General features: G+C 43.3%; 3 protein-coding genes across 6 annotated transcripts in view; 1 reads left to right on the top strand and 2 right to left on the bottom strand.

The window, feature by feature from the left end:
• The window catches only part of abhd12 (abhydrolase domain containing 12, lysophospholipase), a 28143-nt gene extending 25968 nt beyond the window's left edge, over positions 1 to 2175 (bottom strand). Inside the window, exons 1-2 of one of the 3 annotated variants that reach the window (XM_046358828.1) lie at positions 2025 to 2175; positions 1220 to 1394 (exon numbers count right to left, since the gene is read on the bottom strand). In XM_046358828.1, coding sequence (XP_046214784.1) covers positions 1220 to 1392 — 173 coding nt within the window. In that variant the 5' untranslated portion in view covers positions 1393 to 1394; positions 2025 to 2175. Of the gene's footprint in view, positions 1 to 1219; positions 1642 to 2024 lie in introns of those variants that run through there. The other 2 variants (XM_046358826.1, XM_046358827.1) reach the window with 2 other exon arrangements.
• On the top strand, positions 2083 to 4877 carry gins1 (GINS complex subunit 1 (Psf1 homolog)). Its single transcript, XM_046358829.1, has 7 exons — positions 2083 to 2426; positions 3243 to 3307; positions 3439 to 3537; positions 3666 to 3756; positions 3854 to 3970; positions 4217 to 4291; positions 4372 to 4877. The coding sequence occupies exons 1-7, from the start codon at positions 2352 to 2354 to the stop codon at positions 4438 to 4440; spliced, it is 591 nt and encodes a 196-aa protein (XP_046214785.1). The 5' UTR covers positions 2083 to 2351; the 3' UTR covers positions 4441 to 4877.
• Positions 3512 to 21053, bottom strand: part of ninl (ninein-like) — a 44023-nt gene continuing 26481 nt past the window's right edge. The window contains exons 13-28 of one of the 2 annotated variants that reach the window (XM_046358823.1): positions 20383 to 20472; positions 19372 to 19516; positions 19008 to 19076; positions 18789 to 18913; positions 16816 to 17183; positions 13025 to 14536; positions 12379 to 12483; positions 12160 to 12229; positions 11682 to 11966; positions 11388 to 11501; positions 11133 to 11279; positions 10850 to 10999; positions 8105 to 8218; positions 7589 to 7798; positions 5677 to 5790; positions 3512 to 5589 (exon numbers count right to left, since the gene is read on the bottom strand). In XM_046358823.1, the coding sequence (XP_046214779.1) occupies positions 5398 to 5589; positions 5677 to 5790; positions 7589 to 7798; positions 8105 to 8218; positions 10850 to 10999; positions 11133 to 11279; positions 11388 to 11501; positions 11682 to 11966; positions 12160 to 12229; positions 12379 to 12483; positions 13025 to 14536; positions 16816 to 17183; positions 18789 to 18913; positions 19008 to 19076; positions 19372 to 19516; positions 20383 to 20472 (3810 nt within the window). In that variant the 3' untranslated portion in view covers positions 3512 to 5397. The remainder of the gene's footprint in view (positions 5590 to 5676; positions 5791 to 7588; positions 7799 to 8104; positions 8219 to 10849; positions 11000 to 11132; positions 11280 to 11387; positions 11502 to 11681; positions 11967 to 12159; positions 12230 to 12378; positions 12484 to 13024; positions 14537 to 16815; positions 17184 to 18788; positions 18914 to 19007; positions 19077 to 19371; positions 19517 to 20382; positions 20473 to 21053) is intronic. The other variant, XM_046358824.1, reaches the window with a different exon arrangement.

The following is a 21053-nucleotide window of genomic DNA, read 5'->3' as shown; positions in this document are numbered from 1 at the left end:
TGACTTAAATATAATGTAAATGTTAAGATCACCATGCACAATGTCAAGTATCGGCTGGAGTGGTGTAAAGCTCTCCAGCCATCTGGAGTGATGAATCATGCTTCACCATATGGAAGCTCGATGGACGAATCTGGGTTTGACGGATGCCAGTAGAACGCCAACTGTGTGCTCCAATGCATAGTGCCAACTGTAAAAATATGGAGGAGGAATAATGGTCTGGGGCTGTTTTTCGTGGTTCAGGCCCCTTAGTTCAAGTGAATGGAAATCCTAACTCTACAGCATACAAAGACACTCTAGACAATTCTTTGTTTTCGACCTTGTGGCAACAGTTTGGGGAAGTGCCTTTCCTGTTTCAGCATGACGATGCCCCTGTGCACAAAGCGAGGTCCATACAGAAATAGTTTGTTGAGATTGGTGTGGAAGAACTTGACTGGCCTGCACAGACACCTGACCTCAACCCCATCGAAAACACCTTTGGGAGGAAATGGGACGCCGACAGTGAGCCAGGCCTAATCGCCTGTGCTCACTAATGCTCATGGCTGAGTGGAAGCAAGTCCCTGCAGCAATGTTCCAACATCTAGTGGAAAGCCTTCCCAGAAAGTAGAGGCTGTTCTAGCAGCAAAGGGGGGATCAACTCCATATTAATGCCTATGATTTTGCAATGAAATGTTCGATGAGCAGGTGTCCACAAACTTTTGGGTCATGTAGTGTATAATAAGGGGATTATAAAGTATTCACTTGGAAAACACAGTAATCCCATAAGTAATGTGGGCATACCTATAAGTCTTAAGATGTAACTCAAAGCACCATCCTCAGATAACAGCATATCAACAGCACTGTGCCTACGGTATGTACATCGTTCCACACCCACCCCAAGCAGTTCCACTCCTAACAAAAGACAACTAAAGTTATCCAGTAGAACCTGTGTGACCGGAGGCAGATGGATAACTGTTCCATATAACTTAAAATGTATTCACAGTGAAATGTCCCTCCTATAACCTAATCAAAAGGTGCAGGCATAATGTGATTACAATATTGAAATATGACTGTGTCCTCATGTCTGCCCGCCTGGAGTAGAAGCTTGAATTAAAGTATGTTTGTTAAATACACATTTCTATTCTTGAACCCCTAATCTTCCACAAAACAGTAATGAGATTAGTGTACTGGCTGGATAAATGTAGGTTGCCTATTAGACTTCCATGGTGTAAACGTTTCTTACCTTCGAAATGGTCTGCCCATGTTTTTGTCCGATTCCGAGCTAGATGGCACACAAGGCTCAGGAACCCCTTCCCCTCTCTTGTGACAGTAGTTTAAATCCGGACTGCTGTCCAGCAATGTGTTGGTGGAAGAGCTGTCATGGTCCACGGTGAGCGAGTTATTTCGCTTTCGCATCACTGAAATGTAAAAGCACAATGTGAAAGAAAAGCGACACAGGAGGTGAAACACCGTCTATCACTATTGCATTTAATTTGACAGCAATACTAGGCAGTGCCGGTGATGTAGTTTGGCAACGAATTCTCCGTAAGAAGCCGGGTAAAGATGAGGTCAGGGTGCCGTTGTTTTCTGCCAAAGCACCGCTGACTATCAGCACTTTTGCTAGCTACATTGTTTGTAGAAGTCCGATATCTGCAGAGACCAGCTGACAAATCAACCTTTCCCCTGGGTTCACATTTAAGCCAATCAGAGCAGACCAGTACGCCATATTTTTAAAGGAAATGTAGCTACAAAGCTAGTTCGCCATTTAGAGCTACCTAGCAACTTTTCAAAACACACCACCTCAGTTATCTAGCTAGTAACTAACTACATAGTATTGCAGAATAAAACCCAATATATTCCAACATTGAACTAGCTAACATATTAACTGTGACATCTAAACTATCTCCACCAGCTAACCTAAACTGACAGCAAGTGGTTTCGCGTTAAACACTAGCTAGTTAAGCAACACAACGTGATGTTTGTTGTTGTATTCGAATGCAATTACTATTTATGGTTTTAATAAAATGAAAATGATAAAAATACAATACCTTTGTTATTGTTGTTTTATCAAACTAACATGACAAGTGAGGACACCGGTAATGTGCTGTCCGCCAGCGGTGACAGCAGCAGGTGTGGTGGGTTGGTACGGTTTGTCTTTCATCGGTACCCATAGTTTCCGCCTATGTGATCATAACAAAGCATTTTGCCGCGAAAACTCAGCCGCTGTCCGACAGTAACTATTCACATCATTCTAGATACGGTGAAATAATTACAGGATAATCACTCATTTAATGCGAGTGTAAGGTTTAGCCTACTGTTAAGTCTAACTTGATATACGGTATCCTATTCATTTATAACAACATTTACCAAGAGAGATGTTTTGTGAAAAGGCAATCGAAATAATCAGAGAACTTCACCGGATGGGCGATGGTCAACTGCCTGCATTCAATGTAAGTGGCACATTCAGCAGGTTATAAAGATGGATTTGGGAGGAAATGGGACGGATTTGGGACTGGATTTGTAGCCATTCGTGCAGATGGAATTGCTAACTAGTTAGATTGTTAGTTTACTCTAGCGATGCAGTAGTCAACACTGTCTTGACACGTGATACCTAGTACACCCAACTGCCGCACATAACATATACTATTAATGGCTTAGCTATATCAAACTCCTTAGGGCTGCACAATTCATCGCATTTTCATCGCGATTGCTATATGGACATGTGCAAGAGGCTGCATATTTTTTTTAACGCCGTGAATGTAAATTCTAATGTAATCAGGGTCCCCTGAGAAACTCTAACCAACACGTTGTTCCTATTCTGTCACAACAACGTATACGGTACCTGGCTTTTTCATTCGTTGTTATGCCAAACAACACCAACCATGTGATTTAAATACTACTTTTATTTAGATGATATATGATTCCAACAGTACCGTGTTTTGATCTAAATCGCAAGTAATCGCAATATTTGGTTAAAAAACAAATCGCAAGTAAATTATTTGCCCATATGGTGCAGCCCTATTCCTTGCCCTGCTCTTCTGACTTGAGGTTCTTGAGAGCTAATATTAACCTAGCCAGCCATCACTAGAATGCGTTTCACTCAGTAATAGCTAACATCAACCTAGCCAGATTATGAATACAAAGTGAAGACGTTTAGATCAGTTTGATTGTTAGCAATTTGGTTATAATGCCACTGACTACATGGTCATTTGACTTTTATTACTGCTCACTAACTGACACCTTCTTTGCATATATGCTCTCTGCAGGAAGATGGTATTCGTCAGGTGCTGGAGGAGATGAAAGCATTATATGAGCAGAATCAAAGTGATGTGTGAGTTAAGACATTAAACATTGTCACACATTGACATTCTCTTATATTTGAATGTGTCTCTTTCCCATCGAGTTCTGAAATAATTACCTTGTGGGTTTTAACAAATACATTTTATTTCACACACTTCAAAGCAATGAAGCCAAGTCTGAGGGAAAAAGTGAGCTGATTCCAACCATCAAGTTTCGTCACTGCTGTCTGCTGAGAAACCAACGTTGCATCGCTGCCTACCTGTGAGTGCCTGATGTGATGAGTTGATTTTGAGCTCATCATCACTACTAATGTTTTTGTTGACAGTTACACTGACCATATCATAGTTTCTTAGGATAGGACAACATCATTGCTCATTTCTTCTCCTCAGCTATGACAGGCTCCTCCGCATTCGGACTTTGAGGTGGGAGTACGGAAGTGTGTTGCCCACAAACATCCGCTTCCACATGTGTGCAGAAGAGGTATGTTTCTTTCCTTCAAAGGCAAGAAACAAATTGGACAGAAGATGGCAGGGTGATGGCATCTGACTCTTAAAATGTCATGTTTAATTTTGAATAGTTGGAATGGTTTAACCAGTACAAGAAGTCACTGGCTACCTTCATGAGGTCACTTGGAGGAGAGGAAGGACTTGACATAACACAGGACATGAAACCTCCAAAGAGTTTGTACATTGAGGTAAGATACACAAGGGAACTGCATGCCCGCAAGGACCTGACCAGAGTCTAAGTGAATGTTGGTAGGCGCCACTTGTGGCGTTATTCATCAACTGTATCAATTAATTCAAACTGCAGCACATAAACCCTTGACTATTAGGTGCTCCTTCCTTTGGTCTTCATTTAGATATTTTTACATATTGGTCATGTTCTATTGATTTTACCCTCTCGCCATTTAGTTTTTCTCACCATGTATTTCTCTCCATAGGTGCGCTGTTTAAAAGATCATGGCGAGTTTGAAATAGACGACGGGACCATCATTCTTCTGAAGAAAAACAGTCAGGTATAAAAAAAGAAAAAGTATTATATGTGAAAACCATCACTATACTTGCACATTGTGTAAAGACTCTTCTGTCTCCGCAGCACTTCCTGCCACGATGGAAGTGTGAGCAGTTGATTCGCCAGGGGGTCTTGGAGCACATCATGTCTTGAATCAAATGCCAGAACTATATTACCTTTTTTTTCAGCAGAGGATTATCCATTTCAGTGAGACATGCATAAGGTGATGCTATTTTGAAATGCATAAGGTGATGCTATTGTTAAAACAATAATTAATTCAAATATACTTATCTGTAGGTGATTTATTACTTGGTCAGTTTTGTTTTACTTTAATTGTGGAGTGATTGTAGTGCATAACAAATCCATAGCTTGCATGTTAGTGTTTTTACAATAATTACCTACTTACATTGTTCGATTGACAAAACATAAACTCAAATAGTTTAGGAATGAAAGGTTTGACTGTACAGCAGTGCATGAGGATTGAACATTGTGCAGATGTGTATCAAAACTTTACATTTGTAAATACTGTGCTTTTGGTTGGTAATTTAAAATACCACAAAGAACACTTCATTAAAAGTTGCTAAACCTTTTCTTTGATTCATTTTGTGATTAAATTAGGATTCAGCCTTTCGCATACAGTACCATTCATCTCATACAGTCTGACAGACTTAACGTTAAGTTCAGTACCTTGAGTGTGTTTGATGATCAAACTGGAATGTTATACTGCCTGCCTCTGCAGAGACAGAAAAAAATACTTAATGTGAACTTTGATTGGCCTTCACAAAAAATGAGTCTTGCGTTAACCTCAAAAAAAATATACACAAAAAATAACGTACATGCATAATACCCTGGTGGCTGAAAACACTTAAGTCTTGTGCTGTTCCACTTACCCAAATAACTTGTGCTAATTGTGTGCAATCAAACACACCATCCCAAGAGGGAGTTGTGACACAGTGATTTTGTTATGGATCTTACAGAATCATTGTGGACCACCTGCCATATTACGCATCAATGTTTCATTGGGATGGTTAAGGGAAGGAAACTTAAGACGTCTTTCACAGTTGTCAATGTCTTTTGGGGAGTAGCGTTGTTCTGAGTAGCAGGGAACTGCTACGCAGAGAGGGAGGCAGGGGCGATCTTACGAAGGAGCTTGTTGAGGGCTGTAATCTTCTCCTCTAAGACAAAGTTATTTTTCTCTGCACTCTTCTGTCGCTGCTCAGTGACCTGCAGTGCCTTCATCAGCTGGGAGTTCTCCACATACAGGTCCTTCAGCATGATGTCTGACTTGGCATTCTTCGCCAGCTGTGGGTGGGACAGGGACAATGAAATACAGTCAGCTTTTCAGGGCATGTTTCTCTGCCGTTTGTCTTGTATGAATGGTAAACTGACCTGCTCCTTCAGCTGGTTGACCTTCTCCTGTAGCATCTTGCGCACACTCCTCAGCTTGGTCTCCACCCCCTCCATCCCCTCCTGCATGTTCACTATCACCTTCTCATATTGCTCCTGAGCACAAACAGAGGGCCAGCACTTACAGCACGTAAAAGTTGGAAGTTTACATACACTTCGCCAAATACATTTAAACTCAGTTTTTCACAATTCTTGACATTTAATCCTAGTAAAAATCACTTGTTTTAGGTAATTTAGGATCGCCACTTTATTTTAAGAATGTGAAATGTCAGAATAATAGTAAAGCAAATTATTTATTTCAGCTTTTATTTCATCACATTCCCAGTGGGTCAGAAGTTTACATACACTCAATTAGTATTTGGGCATTGCCTTTAAATTGTTTAACTTGGGTCAAACGTTTTGGGTAGCCTTCCACCAGCTTCCCACAATAAGTTGGGTGAATTTTGGCCAATTCCTGCTGACAGAGCTGGTGTAACTGAGTCAGGTTTGTAGGCCTCCTTGCTCGCACGCGCTTTTTCAGTTCTGCCCACAAATGTTCTATAGGACTGAGGTCAGGGCTTTGTGATGGCCACTCCAATACCTTGACTTTGTTGTCCTTAAGCCATTTTGCCACAACTTTGGAAGTATGCTTGTGGTCATAGTCTATTTGGAAGACCCATTTGCGACCAAGCTTTAACTTCTCGACTGATGTCTTGAGATGTTGCTTCAATATAACCACATAGTTTTCCTCCCTCATGAAGCCATCTATTTTGTGAAGTGTACTAGTCCCTCCTGCAGCAAAGCACCCCCACAACATGATGCTGCCACCCCCGTGCTTCATGGTTGGGGTTCTTCGGCTTGCCAGCCTCCCCCTTTTTCCTCAAAACATAACAATGGTCTTTATGGTGAAACAGTTAAAAAAAAAATTCTCCATCAGACCAGAGGACATTTTCTCCACAAAGTATCATCTTTGTCCCCATGTGCAGTTGCAAACCGTAGTCTGGCTTTTTTATGGAGGTTTTGGAGCAGTGGCTTCTTCCTCGCTGAGCGGCCTTTCAGGTTATATCGATATAGGACTTGTTTTACTGTGAATATAGATACTTTTGTACCTATTTCCTACAGCATCTTCACACGGTCCTTTGCTGTTGTTCTGGCATTGATTTGCACTTTTCGCACCAAAGTACATTCATCTCTAGGAGACGGAACGAGTCTCCTTCCTGAGCGGTATGACGGCTGCGTGGTCCCATGGTGTTTATACTTGCATACTATTGTTTGTACAGATGAAAGTGGTACCTTCAGGCGTTTGGAAATTTCTCCCAAGGATGAACCAGACTTGTGGAGGTCTACAATTATTTTCCTGAGGTCTTGGCTGGTTTCTTTTGATCTTCCCATGAGGTCAAGCAAAGAGGCACTGAGTTTGAAGGTAGGCCTTGAAATACATCCACAGGTACACCTCCAATTGACTCAAATTATGTCAATTAGCCTATCAGAAGCTTCTAAAGCCATGACACAATTTTCTGGAATTTTCCAAGCTGTTTAAATGAACAGTCAACTTAGTGTATGTAAACTTCTGACCAACTGGAATTGTGATACAGTGAATTATAAGTGAAATAATCTATCTGTAAACAATCGCTGGAAAAATTACTTGTGTCATGCACAAAGTAGATGTCCTAACCAACTTGCCAAAACTATAGTTTGTTAACAAGAAATTTGTGGAGGGGTTGAAAAACTAGTTTTAATGATTCCAACCTAAGTGTATATAAACTTCCGACTTCAACTGTACATTTATTGATCACTTTTAGTTCTGTGTTAAACTATGGTTGATTCTTCTGAGAAGTCTGAAAGGGTGCAAATCATGCCTATTGAACTGTAACCAGTGGCTGGATTGGGTGCATCCTGTTGTGCAGTACACTACCTGCTGCAGACCTATCTGGGTGCTGGCTTGCTGGGCCTGTGTGCGGAGGGTCTGCTGCAGCTTCTTCCCCCTGCGCTTCTCATCTGCCAGCTGGGCTTGAAAGTGTGCCAGCTGCTCCCTGGAACCCAGTCCTGCCTGCTCCCTCAACTGCTGCAGCTCCTGGACATGCTGGGCCTGGGATAGTGTCAAGGCTGTGTCCACCATCAGTGCCTGCACCATAAAACAGTGTGCGTTTGAGAATCAACTACATTGTAGTCAGACTGTACAGTGAGCCACTAATAGCCTAGCACCCCAAACTACTCTTGCTCAAACTGATCCCCTCAAATACGCTGATAGACTCAATAGGGTATAGGAATGGAGTTTGGAAATGTTCATGAAATGAAATTCTGCAAGCCTGGATTAGTGCACATTTGTACCATGGTGTTAGTTGCTCAATTTGAGTTTCAATTGGCAAACCTGCATTCAGTTTAAAATTATATTTATCAATTATTTGACCAAAATGTTTGAAGTAGTCACCTGATCCTGTGCCTCTGCCCTGGCAGTCTCCAGCTGTGTCTGTTTGTTCTTTAGAGTCAGGCACTCCTCGGTCAGACTCTGAACCTCCACATCCTGGCCCTGCAGCTGATACACCTGAAGGAAACAAAGCACAACAACCACTTAAAAACTAATTCACCTTGAAAATAAAGCATTGCATGCAAGCATCAGTGACCACATTTGCAGATTAACAGTAAGATTTAACTCAACAGAGCGCACATTCAAGGATCAGCCCAAAGGCTTCATTATTTGAAGAGGTCTGAAAAAATATGGGCCTATTTTCATGGAATTCTACGTCATTTGGCAGATTAGAGTCTTCTCTCTTTAGCAGTAGATATTTGATTTCCAAACTGTGTTTTCCAGTGATTGTATTTTGAAATAGAAGGCCAATTTTACCTGCTGTTCACTGAAAGCCGCAACTCAACAATCAGCTGATATTGGGCTCCTGAGTGGCACAGCGGTCTAAGGCACTGCATCTCAGTGCTAGAGGTGTCACTACCGACGCCCTGGTTCGAATCCAGGCTGTATCACAACCGGCAGTGATTAGGAGTCCCATAGGGCGGCGCACAATTGGGCCAGCGTCATCCGTGTTTGGCTGTCATTGTAAATAATAATTTGTTCATAACTGACTTGCCATAAATCAAATAAAACATATTTGCCATGCACTGCCCAAGTTGCAGGCTGTAGTTGGCTATGCACTGCGTTTATGCTTAAAAACAATCCACCACAGCTATTTATTTTAAAGAAGCTAGCTATTGATCCTCTATGGCTAAATTATGTATCTGGTGTAGTATTTAGAATTTGATCTATTTATGTACAAACAAGAAATACTACATACTGAACAAAAATATAAACGTAAAGTGTTGTTTCCATGTTTGATGCTGAAAAAAGATCCCAGAAATGTTCCATATACACAAAAAACGTTCAAATTTTGTCCACAAATTGGTTTACATCCCTATTCGTGAACATTTCTCATTTGCCAAGATATGCCACAACGGTCAGGTGGATGGATTAAGTTGAATAAACAGCATGATCATTACACAGGTGCACCTTGTACTGGGGACAATAAAAGGCAGCTCCTAAATGTGCAGTTTTGTCACACAACACAATGCCACAGATGTCTCAAGTTTTGAGGGTGTGTGCAATTGGCATGCTGACTGCAGCAATGTCCACCAGAGCCGTTGCTAGAGAATGTTTATTTCTTTACCATAAACTGCCTCCAACGTCGTTTTAGAGAATTTGACAGTACGTCCAACCGGCCTCACAAACTAAGACCAAGTGGGAACCACGCCAGCCCAGAACCTCCACATCCGGCTTCTTCACTTGCGGGATCGTCTGAGACCAGCTACCCGAACAGCTGATAAAACTGGGTTTGCACAACCGAATAATTGCTGCACAAACTGTCTGACATCGTCTCAGGGAAGCTCATCTGTGTGCTCGTCGTCTTCACCAGGGTCATGACCTGACAGCAGTTCGGCGTCGTAACCGACTTCAGTGGGCAACTGCTCAACTTCGATGGCCATTGTCACACTGGAGAAGTGTGCTCTTCACGGATGAATCCCGGTTTCAACTGTACTGGCATAAAGAGTGTATGGCGTCGTGTGGGTGAGCCGTTTCCTGATGTCAATGTAGTGAACAGAATTGAATTTTATCGATGGCTGTTTGAATGCACAGAGATACCGTGATGAGATCCTGAGGTCTATTGTCGTACCATTCATCCACAGCCATCACCTCATGTTTCAGCATGATAATGCACGGCCCCATGTCACAAGGATCTATACACAATTCCCGGAAGCTCAAAATGTCCCAATTCTCCCATGGCCTGCATACTCGCCAGACATGTCACCCATTGAGCTGTTTGGGATGCTCTGGATCAATGTGTACGGCAGCGTGTTCCAGTATCCGCCAATATCTAGCAATTTCACACAGCCATTGAAGAGGACTGGTTTTCTGATTCATGCCCCATATATTTTTTAACGGTATCTGTGACCAACAGATGCATGTCTGTTCATGTCTACATTTGACACTTAAATGCGACTTCTGCGATCAGAATAAGATAGCATTGAAAAGACGGTCTAGTCCCTTTGTGGTCTGATTGGGTGACCAATTGTGGTCTGAAGTGGCTGACCACTTCAGGTGGTGGTCAGGGATGCATTGTGTGCATATTTCTCTTCAGTCTGGATGAAATCAGGCTACCGAAAGCCATGCAGTGGGTGACGTTATCACACGTTCCTCCCATAAATCTCCAGAAAACTTGTGTTTTGGGACTGAGGCACCTTTTCATTATAAAATTGGAGGAAATACATTCCTAGTGTGTGAGGAACGTGTTTCTAGACTTCATAAATGCTAGCCAGCTAGCTAATATTTAGAAAAAAACATTTTTATGCTTACCCATTTGCCATCCCTTTAGCGTTGCTTTCTAGCTTGCTGGCTAGCTACAGAGATTAGCTGGCTAGTTAGCTACATTAGTTAGCTAGAGACGGCCTCTGTATTCCCAGTCATGTGAAATACATAGATTAGGGCCTAATTCATTCATTTCAATTTATTGATTTCCTTATATGAACTGTAACTCAGTAACAATCAGAGAAAGTTTTGCATGTTGCGTTTATATTTTTGTCCAGTGTAATTTTGGCAAAATATATTCCAATTTACAAGGGGCTGCTGCAACACCTCCAGCACCCCTACATCCCGTGGCTATGGCTTTAAGAGCAAGTAACGTAGCTCTACCCTGTGGAGCAGCTCCTGGTTTTGGAGGCGCAGGCTCTGGCACTCCTTTTGTAGGGCCATAGTGGCCTCCTCCTCATGTTGTTTCTGGGCCAGACGCAGCTGCTCCTTCTCCCTGCTTAGCCTGCCCATGCTGGCCTCCAGCTCCTTTACCTGATGATCAGCAGACAACAATGAAGTCAATCAAAGTGCTAATGTATCACAACACTTCATTAAAGATCACATTCAGGACCAGCAAACAGTGAGCAGACATTTCTATTGTTTTCGTCGTTAGTATGTCACCTACCTTGTCCTGGGCATCCTGTATCATCCTCTGGTGGTTGGCTACTTCCTGGGTCTGGCCAGTCTTCTCCTGATCCACTGCCTGGAGCTGGGAGCGAAGCAGCTCCATCTGGGAGTCCACAGAGAGAAGAGACTCTTGGAGCTTCTCAACCTGAAAACAATAACATCATAAGTCATACATATTCAGTCAGAGGAAAGACTTGGAAGATGTCAATCCCCCCCAACAGAGTTGCAATAGCCAAGTACATCCTTCTCTCACCTTCTGGGTCCTCTCCTCCACCTCCCTCAGCAGCCTCTCCTTATCCTGCTCCAGCCATTGGTGCTTCAGGGTCAGGCTGGTCAGTGAGGACTCCACCTCTGATAAACACTGGAGCTAAGAACAAACAAGACATGTAAGAACCAAGATACATAAATGAGGCCCATTCATTAAAAATGCTGACCAAGAAAATTCTCACAAACTTCAATTTCCCATAGACCAAAACATAGTATCTATACAATGGAGAACTCTACCACAACTGTCCCAAAAGTCCCCTATATATACACACACACACACCTTTTCCTTGATGGTGTGGAGTTCTCTCTCCAGCAGCTCCTTGTCGTGCCGCCAGGCTGCCTGCAGGTGGAGTCTCTCCCTCTCCTGCTGGGTGGAGGTCTCCTGGAGCTGCCTGGCTGTGGCCGCCCCCTCCTCCTGCTCCCGGGACACCTGCGCCAGCCTCTCCGTCAGCATCTGGACCGCCCCCTGGTCGGCACGGAGACGGGAGCTAAGCTCAGCGTTCACGCCGCTCAGCTGCAGGTTGTGGGCTCTCAGGTCCAGCACCTCTTCCTGGTACTTGGCGTTCTGAGAGGTAAGGGAATGGATGAAGGGTTTATCAGACTGGGATTGCTCATCACTATGCAGTGACCTTGGGTGATTGAGAGAATGATCATGTGTCCAATGATCAAATGTAAGCTATTCAAATCTATCAGGCTAAAAGGGTCAGTTGAACTATGCAGGGTGATTATAGTGAAATGGAAAACGTTTGAAAACAAACCTCTTTGTGAAGTCTCTCCTGCTTCTCCCTGTTCTTCTCGTGTTCCTGCTCCACCTCGTCCAGTTTCTTTCTGGTGAAATCAAAGACGGAAAGGAATGATTAATAGCTGTGAAGACAGAATACAGCTTAAATAACAACCCCTTCTGTAACAGACATTTGTAAACCATATCTGAATTTAACATTATCTCACAGCAACACATTACTGACGGATCAGCTTACTTCTTCTTGACGATCTCTTCCTCCATTCTCTGGACATCCTGCTGTAACATGGCCAGTCTGTCCTTCAGAGCACTGTTCTCACAGTTGACCTCATCTAACTGAGAACTAGAGTTTAAATAGTTTACATAGGAGTTTTTCCTCAAAGGCATTTTCATCTGGAAGATATTTAAACATAATATTTATCTGGGGATTGATTTGATAGAGGCATTTATAATTTGAAGCAAACATTTGAGTTCCAGATGAAACTCTGGGTGAAATCAATGCACTTATGTGGTGAAAGTCAAATGGACACTGGTTTAGACAAACAAACATTCAATGATATAAAATACTGTTATTCAGACAAATTAAATCTAATATCATGCACCTAGGTGAAAATCATGCCGTTGGAGAGGCAGAAAATTGTTAATGCATTACAGAAAATTAAGGTGTTAAGGTGTAGAGAAGGTTAAACACTTGGAGAAGGTTTGTGAGGAGAAAAGGTGGGGATCTCTTTCAGATGAGCCCAGATCAGTTGCAATTAGTCATTCAAATTTCAGCCACCATGTTTGGGGCAGAAACACATTGGAATGTTTCAAGGCAGGTGGAGGTTAGTCATTTGAAGGTTGGTTTGGTTTGATTTCCGGCAACAGGCCTGCACGTCACAAACCTGTGTGGACTGGTAGGATCCATCACCATCTCCAGAGCCATGACCAGCTTCTCCATCTCCACTAGCTGCTCCTTCATCCTGCCCTTCTCCCACTCAAAGTCCTCCTCCAACCTGTGGACCTCTGCCTGAGAGGACAGCAGGGCCTGCTGCAGCTGGACGGTGGTGCTGCTGCCAGCCTTTCCTCTGAGGGAGCACAGCTCTCTCTCCTTGGTCTCCAGCTGGGTGTTCAGCAGCTCCTTTTCCCTATAGTGCTTATTGGACAGGGCTTCCGCTATCTCTACCAGACCTGCAGTCTGCTTTATATCTGATTCAAGGTGGTCTACTTCTGTGAATTTGGCCTCTAGTTGGGTCCTGAGATCAGAAACCAGGTTGGACATTTCACCCAGTTGGGCTTTCAGCTGGTGGATGTGGTCTTGGAGTTTGGATGATTCCGTTTCCATTTCTACGATCTGGTTGGAGAGTTGTTCTGCCAGGCGGATGTAGTGGGCGTTCTCCTGGCCCAGACAGCCAGTCTCTTCCCTCTCCAGGTCCAGGGTGGATTTGATCTCCATGACCTGGGTTTGTTCCAGGATCAATGCTTCCTGTAGACTCTTCTCTGCCCTCTTCCACTGGTTTAACTCCTCAGTGACACAGTGAAGATCTGACTGTAGAAGGTCAACAGTTGTTCTGTGTTTTCTCAGCTCCTCCATCAGCTTCGCTCTGTCCGTCTTCTGGGAGTCCAGCTCATCAGTCTGCCTTGAGCATCGTTCAACTTCATTTTTCAGAGCCTCCCGTGCCCTCTCCAACTCCCCCCTCAGGGTATTTGTGTCTTCCTCTTTGGCCCTCAGCTGAGCTTGCTGTTGTAGGAAGGTGCTGGACAAACTGCTACAGTTCTCCGCCATAATTTCCTTGTCCTGAAGAAGTGTCATATATTCAGACCGTAGACTATGCAGCTCCTCTCTTAGCTGAGACACCTCACTAAGGATCTCTCGCTCTCTATCCCTCACCAACCCCAGTTCCTCCTCTACATCATGCTGTTCAGAGGTCAGACGCTCGGTCAAAGCCTCAGACTCCAGACACACAGTGCGTTCCTCCAGCTCCAGCTGGGCACAAACCACTTCCAGTTTGGCCTCTAGTTGACTGCACCGATCGCAAGTCTCTTCCAGTTCAGCCTCTAACTGACTGCACTGTGTTTGATAGTGCTCTAGTTTCACCTCTAACTGACAATGCTGTATAAGTGACTTCTCCCTATCGGAGGTCAGATCTGCCTGCTCCTGCAGACTGGCTATGTGCTCTTTCAGCTGCTGGACTTCCTCCTGGTGCCCTTCCTCCAGCCTCTTCCTCTCCACAGCGGACTGGCTGCAGATCCTGGCCTGCTCCTCAACCGCCCTCTCTGTACTGTGGAGTCTCTCCCTGTGCCTCTCCTGCTCCAGTTCCAGCCGCAGGCGCTCACAGCGTAGCTGGTGTGTGAAGCTGCGCTGGGCCTCGCCTTGCTGAGTCTTCATCTGAGACACCTGCTGCTCTGCCTCTTCCCTGATTACATAGCACACACACTGTTCACCAAGGCACACAGAGACAGATACATACACATATACAGTACGAGTGAAAAGTTTGGACACATACTCATTCAAGTTTTTATTTGTATTTTTTTTACTATTTTCTACATTGTAGAATAATAGTGAAGACATCAAAACTATGAAATAAAACATGGAATCATGTAGTAACCAAAAAACTGTTAAACAAATCAAAATATATTTTATATTTGAGATTCTTCAAATAGCCACCCATTGCCTTGAAGACAGCTTTGCACTCTTGGCATTTTCTCAACCAGCTTCATGAGGTTGTCACCTGGAACGCATTGCAATTAACAGGTGCGCCTTCTTAAAAGTTAATTTGTGGAATTTCTTTCTTTCTCTCCCTAAGAAGTGAATGCGTTTGAACCAATCAGTTGTGTAGTGACAAGGTAGTGGTGGTAAACAGAAGATTGCCCTATTTGGTAAAAGACCAAGTCCATATTATGGCAAGAACAGCTCAAATAAGCAAAGCGACATGACAGTCCATCATTACTTTAAGACATAAAAGTCAGTCAATCTGGAACATTTTAAGAACTTTGAACGTTTCTTCAGGTGCAGTTGCAAAAACCATGAAGCGCTATGATGAAACTGGCTCTCATGAGGACTGCAACAGGAAAGGAAAACCCAGAGTTACCTCTGCTGCAGAGGATTCATTAGAGTTACCAGCCTCAGAAATTGCAGCCCTAATAAGTGCTTCACAGAGTTCAAGTAACAGACACATCTCAATATCAACTGTTCAGAGGAGACGACATGAATCAGGCATTCATGGTTGAATTGCTGCAAAGAAACCACTACTAAAGGACACCAATAAGAATAAGACACTTCTTGGGCCAAGAAACATGAGCAATGGACATTAGACCAGTGGAAATCTGTCATCAAGACAAAGGGTGGCTACTTTGAAGAATCTCAATTATAAAATAAACTTTTTTGGTTACTACATGATTCCATATGTGTTATTTCATAGTTTTGATGTCTTCACTATTATTCTACAATGTAGAAAATACAAATAAAAACCCTGGAATGAGTAGGTGTGTCCACAATTTTGACTGGTACTGTATATACACACAGTACAGTACCAGTCAAAAGTTTGGACACGCCTACTCATTCCAGGGATTTTCTTTATTTTCTACAAAGCTTTCATCAAGACAAATGGTGGCTACTTTGAAGAATCTTAAATATAAAATATATTTTGATTTGTTTAAGACTTTTTTTTAACAACATCATTCCATATGTGTTATTTCATCATATTATTACTTCATTATTATTCTACAATGTAGAAAATAGTAACAATAAAGAAAAACCCTTGAATGAGTAGGTGTGTCCAAATGTTTGACTGGTACTGTATATATACACACGCGCATACACTGAGTGGACAAAACATTAAGAACACCTTGAGTTGCACCCTCTTTTTGCCTTCAGAACAGCTTCAATTTGTCGGGGCATTGACTCTACAAGGTGTCAAAACCATTCCACAGGGATGCTGGCCCATGTTGACGTCAATGCTTCCCACAGTTGTGTCAAATTGGCTGAATGTTCTTTGTGTGGTGGACCATTCTTGATACACACTGGAAAATGTTGAGCTTGAAAAACCCAGCAGTGTTGCTGTTCTTGACACAAACAGGTGCGCCTGGCACCTACTACCATACCCCATTCAATTGTACTTTATGTTTTGTATTGCCCATTCATCCTCTGAATGGCAAACATACACAATCCATGTCTCAATTGTCACGGGGCTTAATTTTTCTTTAACCTGTCTCCTCCCCTTCATCTACACTGATTGAAGTGGATTTAACAAGTGACATCAATAGGGGATCATACCTTTCACCTGGATTCATCTGGTCAGTCTTCAGTGTGTCATATCAAATTTGTCACATGCGCCAAATACGACAGGTGTAGACCTTACAGTGAAATGTTTACTTACAAGGCCTTAACCAAATAAAAAGTGTTAAGTAAAAAATAGAAAATGGTAAGAGTGTTCATAATGTTTTGTACATTATGTGTAAATACATACACACGATGTACACCAGTCCCAGCTTACACACCATTGTTGTGTAAGTCCAGTGTATATGTTATGGAGTTAAAGGGACTCATGCAAAAGTTACAGTTGGCACAAAAAAATGTTAAATAAAATTGAATGCGAAACCGGGAGCCAACCTACACAAGAATGTGAACTTTAAATTAATTTGTTTGAATTTCAGAAGACAGCCCTGGGGAGGAGGATAGTCTGGTCACACTCACCTTACGAGCAGCAACTCTTGGTCCATCTTGAGCTTCAGCTCAGCCTCTAGCTGGTCTTTCTCAGAGGTCAGTCTTTGGACCAGGTTACTGATCTCCCGGGCATAGTTCTGCTCCAGCTCAGCCTGTTCGCGCTGGGCCCTTCTCTCCTGGTCAGCGCCCCAGCCTGGCCCTCTCAGGCCCCTGGAGCTGCTCTGTAACTCGGTCTGCAGCTTCTCCACTGCCTCCCTTAGCCTCTTAACCTGCTCCTCAGCCTGGGCCTTCTGCTCCTCCAGCTCACTGATCTCCAGCTTGAAACCCGAAGAGATGTCCTTCCTCTCCACCTCCATGTTCCGTCGCATCAGCTCCAGGCTGCGCTCGTAGAAGTTCACCTGTGAGGCAAGGATGATGAGGTGGTTCAGGGCTATCCCAGAATTAGAAAAATGGGCCTCCCATGCACTGAAGTTAGTTCAGTATTTACATCTAGTGTCACTCAAATTGCCAACAATTTTAGACCTTTCAATTTCTCATGCAAAAATAGGAGACGGTAATCAAAACATTACAAAAACGTGTGAGCTAGGTTTTAATGGCGGGAACCGGGTTACCGAGCTTTACTGGAATTTCCCGCCCAAACCCATCTTTTCCCGGGATAAATGATAGTGAGAAACCAGTCAATTATAAATTATTTCTATGAACAGAGTGAAATAAAATGTAAATGTTAAATTATGTGCAAAGTCTAAATCTGTCATCATACGGCCTGCTCTGCTATCTGCATGATCAATAATCAACGCTCAGGGTGTGTTGTTGTAGCCTACCGTATTTACTTACAAAGTCACTACTGGTTGGTCTATCTGCTTTTATTACACTGAACAAAAATGTAAACGCAACATATAAAAGGGTTGGGCCCATGTTTCATGAGCTGAAATAAAACATCCCAGAAATGTTCCATACGCACAAAAAGCTTATTTCTCTCAAATTTGGTTCCATCCCTGTTTGTGACCATTTCTACTTTGACAAGATAATCCATCCACCTGACAGGTGTAGCATATCAAGAAGCTGATTGAACATGATCAGTACACAGGTGCACCTTGTACTGGGGACAACAAAAAGGCCACTAAAATGTGAAGTCACACAACACAAGGCCACAGATGTCTCAAGATTTGAGGGAGCATGTAATTTGCATGCTGACTGCAGGAATGTCCACCAGAGCTGTTTCCAGAGAATTGAACGTTTCTCTACCATAAGCCGCCTCTAACGTTGTTTTAGAGAATTTGGCAGTACGTCCAACCGGCCTCAACCACAGACCACGTGTAACCACGCCAGCTCAGGATCTCCACATCCGGCTTCTTCACCTGCGGGATCATCTGAGACCAGCCACCCGGACAGCTGATGAAACTGTGGGTTTGCACAAGACCTCATGTTTCAGCATGATATACGTATTCCAAGTCATGAAATCCATAGATTAGGCCCTAATTTATTTATTTTAATTGACTGATTGATTTCCTTATATGAAACGTAACTCAATAAAATCTTTGAAATTGTTGCATTTTTAGTTTTGTCTGTGGGGAAAAGTTTGACAAAAATGATTGCCAACGAGGCCAAATGCAAAACCGACCTACTGAAAACAGAAACAGATGGGTCAAAATACATGTTTGAGGCACTCGCAACGATCCAGGCCACCTCCATGGAGACCAAGAGAGTCTTCTCAGTCTGTGGCCAATTTGTGGCGAAGATAGTGTGGTGACTCCGAGAGAACTGAGTTGATTAAATTGCAACAAATACAACAAGAAACCGTTAGATTCATGTGTCTAGATGCCCAATATAGTGTAATATAGTTTTTTCCGCTGGTATTATAGCTTTTAAACAGCACTTCCGGTTTGAATGGGAATACCCGGGAAGCCCGTAATTTCTTGCAATTTTCTCAGGAAGGAAAATATGTTGTTTCTTGAAAATATTAAAACCTAGTGTGAGCATGCATATCAGAATGCCTCCTCTACCTTGGTCTCTAACTCAATCTTCAGGTCCTGCACCTCCTGGCTGTGCCTCTCCTTAAACTGTTCCATGGCCATCTCTGTCTCAATGCTCACAACCGGACCTGGCAGACTCTCCAGACAACCCAGGCCTGAAGGAACAGAAATAAAAACACCAAGGTGGCGAGTCAAACCCAACAGGTTTTTACAGAGAGGGAAAAAATAATTGATGTTTCCAATTCTTACCATTCTTATTGGCCACTTGTAGCTTTTTGCTAGCCATGGGAGATACGCCTATTTTCATCTCAGGGTCATCTGAAGCACAATGGACAAGATTACTGTAGAGAGTAGGTCAGTGGCTAAAGTGAAACTGTCAGTGTAACTGGAGTGGGACTGAGTGGAGAAATGAGAGGGTGTGTGTGAACGAGGGTGTGTAATGTGCATACATGGGTGGGGAAGAGAGATATGAGGGGCCTTTCAGTCCTCCAAGGACAAGGCCCATATACTGTATGTTTAAATAAATATATGTTCTAATCAGGGCACGAGTATCAATTCCAGGGACAAATCGGGTGAACACAGTATATGGCTTAGGGCTATGAGTGGGATTTACCAGAGTCAGACTCAGTGGTCAGTGATCGTCGGCTGGACCACGCGTGTGTGGACGTGTCTCTTGCCCGTCTGGGTCGCCTCCCCATCCCCTGACTCCTTAACATCTCCACCTCAGAGTTCAACTCGTCATTCCGGTCCTGCAGCTCCTGTGAGACAAAGACGTGTCATTTAACAGGCAATACTTCCGACAAACATACATAACAAACACAGCAAAGCACAGCAGAAATAGTATAAAGATAGAGCAGTATTAGTCACAATGTCCTCACTGCCACGCACATGCTATTCAAACCACACTGCATCACAAATTCTGTGAACCTAGAACAACACACGCTCACCTTCACTTTCTAGTTTCCCAAAATGGGAGGCGTTTGGATAAATCAAGAGGATTGTCATTCACACACTCAAAACAGCTCTCGGCTCTGTCCGGGCAAGTAAACAAAAAGTCTTTAAAAATTGTTTGACATAAATCATGAATGTGCATAACTAATGTATATAACTAATTACTGCACTATGTTTTGGAAAATTGTGAAAGGTAAACCAGGTCGAGCGCCCTTGGGGGTTCCACGCAAGGCATGATTATTTAAACACACACAGCCTTTCTTATTTTTTTGACCCCCTTTTTCTCCCCAATTTCATGGTATCCAATTGGTAGTTACAGTCTTGTCTCATCGCTGCAACTCCCAATCAGACTCGGGAGAGGCGTGCGTCCCCTGAATCACAACCTAACCAAGCCACACTGCTTCTTGACACAATGCCCACTTAACCCGGAAGGCCATGTCAGCATGCACTGCGCCCGGCCCGCCACAGGAGTCGGAGGACATCCCTGCCGGCCAAACCCTCCCCTAACCCAGACGACGCTGGGCCAATTGCGCACCGCCCCATTGGTCTCCCGGTCGCGGCCTGCTACAACAGAGCCTGGACTCAAACCCAGAATCTCTAATGGCACAGCTAGCACTGTGTTGCAGTGCCTTAGACCACTGCGCCACTCGGAAGGCCCAACACTCACTCTTACCCGGCACTGCAGCTCGTACTCCTTGATGATCTCAGAGACGCGCTCCTCCTGGTTCAGCAGTCCTGTATTGTTCGGATCCAGGCTCCCAAACTGTGTCAGCCAAACAAAACGGAAACCCTCAATCATTCATTCCTGGCAAAAGCGCACTCCTCACTCCCTGAGGGATGAGTTACCACAGCAGGACATCATCACGCTAGGGTGACCACATGTCCCGGATTGTGCGGGACAGTCCTGCATTTTGTCTCTTTGTCCCGCTTTTGATCAACAAATTAAAACAGTCAGATTTCCTATTCATTTAATGAGAATATTCATTCCAACCGGTCTTTTCTGAAGTCACCTTGCACTTATGACAAGATATATTATAAGGATGTGGTGCTGGTGATGTTAAAACATTTCTCCAATCGTTGTTGAGAGCTGATAGATGTAGGCCAATATCATATTGTCAACCACTCCCATTTGTGAAATCTTTTTGGGCTAAATTCCAAATAAACTTGGAGAGAGGACAGTTAACTACCAGTACTTCCAAAACACGTGCATCTAATGAAGAGCTACAAAAGTATGTAAATAGCCATATTAGACTGAAAGGTAATTTCATAAAACTCTCCATGCTCATTAGTTGCTAATTTAACATATTTTCTGCTACTTCACTCAATCCCATTTTAAAAGTTTCC

The sequence above is a fragment of the Oncorhynchus gorbuscha genome, linkage group LG08, assembly GCF_021184085.1.
Source record: "Oncorhynchus gorbuscha isolate QuinsamMale2020 ecotype Even-year linkage group LG08, OgorEven_v1.0, whole genome shotgun sequence".
Lineage (NCBI taxonomy): Eukaryota > Metazoa > Chordata > Actinopteri > Salmoniformes > Salmonidae > Oncorhynchus > Oncorhynchus gorbuscha.
The sequence above is the reverse complement of the archived record's forward strand: the minus strand, read 5'-3'. Positions and strand labels throughout refer to the sequence as shown.

Coding starts and splice junctions, on each gene's coding strand:
- gins1 (XM_046358829.1), top strand. CDS start 2,352: ATGTTTTGTGAAAAGGCAATCGAAATAATCAGAGAACTTCACCGGATG. Junction 2,427..3,242: donor GTCAACTGCCTGCATTCAAT/GTAAGTGGCACA, acceptor TGCTCTCTGCAG/GAAGATGGTATTCGTCAGGT. Junction 3,757..3,853: donor TCCACATGTGTGCAGAAGAG/GTATGTTTCTTT, acceptor AATTTTGAATAG/TTGGAATGGTTTAACCAGTA.